General features: G+C 51.2%; 1 protein-coding gene across 1 annotated transcript in view; it reads left to right on the top strand.

The window, feature by feature from the left end:
* The window catches only part of pcnx1 (pecanex 1), a 30,594-nt gene that overhangs the window by 25,687 nt on the left and 2,525 nt on the right, over window positions 1–2,382 (top strand). The window contains exons 29-33 of the mRNA XM_037694655.1: window positions 777–877; window positions 1,028–1,178; window positions 1,252–1,482; window positions 1,705–1,979; window positions 2,051–2,229. Coding sequence (XP_037550583.1) covers window positions 777–877; window positions 1,028–1,178; window positions 1,252–1,482; window positions 1,705–1,979; window positions 2,051–2,229 — 937 coding nt within the window. The remainder of the gene's footprint in view (window positions 1–776; window positions 878–1,027; window positions 1,179–1,251; window positions 1,483–1,704; window positions 1,980–2,050; window positions 2,230–2,382) is intronic.

Here is a 2,382-nt window from a genome sequence, read left to right as displayed (position 1 = left end):
GGTGTAGTGTCTATGGTCCCGGTGTAGTGTCTATGGTCCCGGTGTAGTGTCTATGGTCCAGGTGTAGTGTCTATGGTCCCGGTGTGGTGTCTATGGTCCAGGTGTCGTGTCTATGGTCCCGGTGTAGTGTCTATGGTCCAGGTGTAGTGTCTATGGTCCCGGTGTAGTGTCTATGGTCCAGGTGTAGTGTCTATGGTCCAGGTGTAGTGTCTATGGGAACAAAAACTTGTTAAAGTTCAACACTCAGCATTTTTTCATGTTACACATTCGTCAAGTTTTGATGGAAATAATTACAAATACAAACAGGAAGAGTAGAGCGAGTAAAGAAGCAGCAGCGTGAGGACATATGGTCAGTTTGTCCTTCAGTCTAAGCCTATAGCAGTCGAGCTAAGGGATAGCTCAGGAAACCCAAGCCAACCCTAACTAAGATTTATCAAAAAGGAAAGTCTTCAGTCTAATTTTCAAATCAGCTTCACAGACAGAAACTGGAAGTTGGAGCCTGAGAACTGAAAGCTCCGTCTCCCGTTCTACTTTTAGAAACTCTAGGAACCACAAGTAAACCTTCAGGCTGAGTGAAGTGCTCCGCTGGGAAAATATGGAGCAGTAAGATCTGTAATATAAAATGGGACTTACCAATGCTGCACGTCATCATTTCTGGACATGTTTGGACGATTAAAGACGAGCAGTAAAAACGTCGCAGGCCGTGTTTGATTCTTTGAGCTGTGACGAAAAGATTTTTATTAATGAAGCTCGTCTTTCTCTGCTCTGCCCCACAGCCCCTGGACAGTGAGAAGGACTCGGCTCTGGTGCTGCTGTGCTTCGGTTTGTGTGTGCTGGGAAGGAGGGCCCTGGGGACAGCAGCCCATCACATGTCCAGGTAGTCCAGTCCTTGCTGTCCTCAGAGTGTGGTCTCGTGTGTTGCTCAAACTACAGAGTCTGATTTACATCTTTAATGTTTGTGGATTAAAAATGAGCTTGTTTGTAGCGAACGTCCTGCAGAGCTCACTGATTTCTGTTTCCATCCCAGCAACCTGGAGTCTTTCCTTTACGGGCTCCATGCGTTATTTAAAGGAGATTTCCGCATCTCGTCAGTGCGAGATGAGTGGGTCTTTGCAGACATGGAGCTGCTCAGGAAGGTTGTGGTGCCTGGAATCCGAATGTCTCTTAAGCTGCACCAGGTGGGACGTTGCAGGTGGTCTTTGCCTTCAGGCTTGTTCTGTGGATAAACTGACGGTTGTGTTTACTTGTCAGGACCACTTCACGTCCCCCGACGAGTACGACGAACCAGCTGTTCTGTACGAGGCCATCTCCTCGCACCAGCAGAACCTGGTCATCGCTCACGAGGGCGACCCAGCCTGGAGGAGCGCCGTGCTGTCCAGTGCCCCGTCGCTCCTCGCCCTTCGTCACGTCCTGGACGAAGGCACGAACGAGTACAAAATCATCATGCTCAATCGACGATACCTCAGCTTCCGCGTCATCAAGGTAAAACTGCAACAGATCGAGGTGGACCAGGAAACCTCGGAGAATGACTCTTGTTACAGGTTTTAATGCTGCCAGGTTCAGTTTGTCTTGTTGGACTCGAGGAGTGGAATTCATCCTCTGGGTGCATTTTATTATTTCCTCCTCCACCTCAGAGCCAGCTGTGATTGAAGCCTGCTGCTGACTCAGCATCCTAACAGTAGAACCTAACCACCTGTGCTGCAGGTAAATAAAGAATGTGTGCGGGGCCTTTGGGCGGGCCAGCAGCAGGAGCTGGTGTTTCTGAGGAACAGAAACCCGGAGCGCGGGAGCATCCAGAACGCCAAGCAGGCTCTGCGCAACATGATCAATTCTTCCTGCGACCAGCCCATCGGGTATCCGATCTACGTGTCTCCGCTGACCACCTCCTACTGCAACTCGCACCCGCAGCTTCGACACATCCTGGGAGGAGCCATCAGCATCGCAAACATCCACAGCTTTGTTGTCAGCACCTGGCACAGGTCCGGACCTCGGCAGGTAGAATGGCTGTTCCTACAGCGGGGTCAGGTTCTGAACACTCGTTGTCTTGCAGGTTAAGGAAGGGCTGCGGCGCCGGCTGCAACAGCGGAGGAAACATGGAGGACTCTGATGCCGGCGGTTTGTCCTGCGGCAGTGGGAACGGGACGGGCGGAGACTCTCATCAGAGCTCGGGCTCCCACAGTGGAAACTCTGGACCAGCTCTGCCCCACATGTACCAACCACATTCTCTGGGTGAGAACCATCTCCTGTGGTCCAGTTCAGAACCTCCAGCACGTCTGACATCAAAATGAGCAGGAAGTGAGTGAGTCAGTGAGTGAGTGAGTCAATGAGTCAGTGAGTGAGTGAGTCAATGAGTCAGTGAATGAGTGACTCAGTGAGTCAGTG

This window comes from Nematolebias whitei, chromosome 21 (genome assembly GCF_014905685.2).
Source record: "Nematolebias whitei isolate Nwh7 chromosome 21, NemWhi1, whole genome shotgun sequence".
NCBI classification, from domain to species: Eukaryota; Metazoa; Chordata; class Actinopteri; order Cyprinodontiformes; family Rivulidae; genus Nematolebias; species Nematolebias whitei.
Note: the sequence above shows the minus strand (reverse complement) of the source record. Positions and strands in the feature narration are given on the sequence as shown.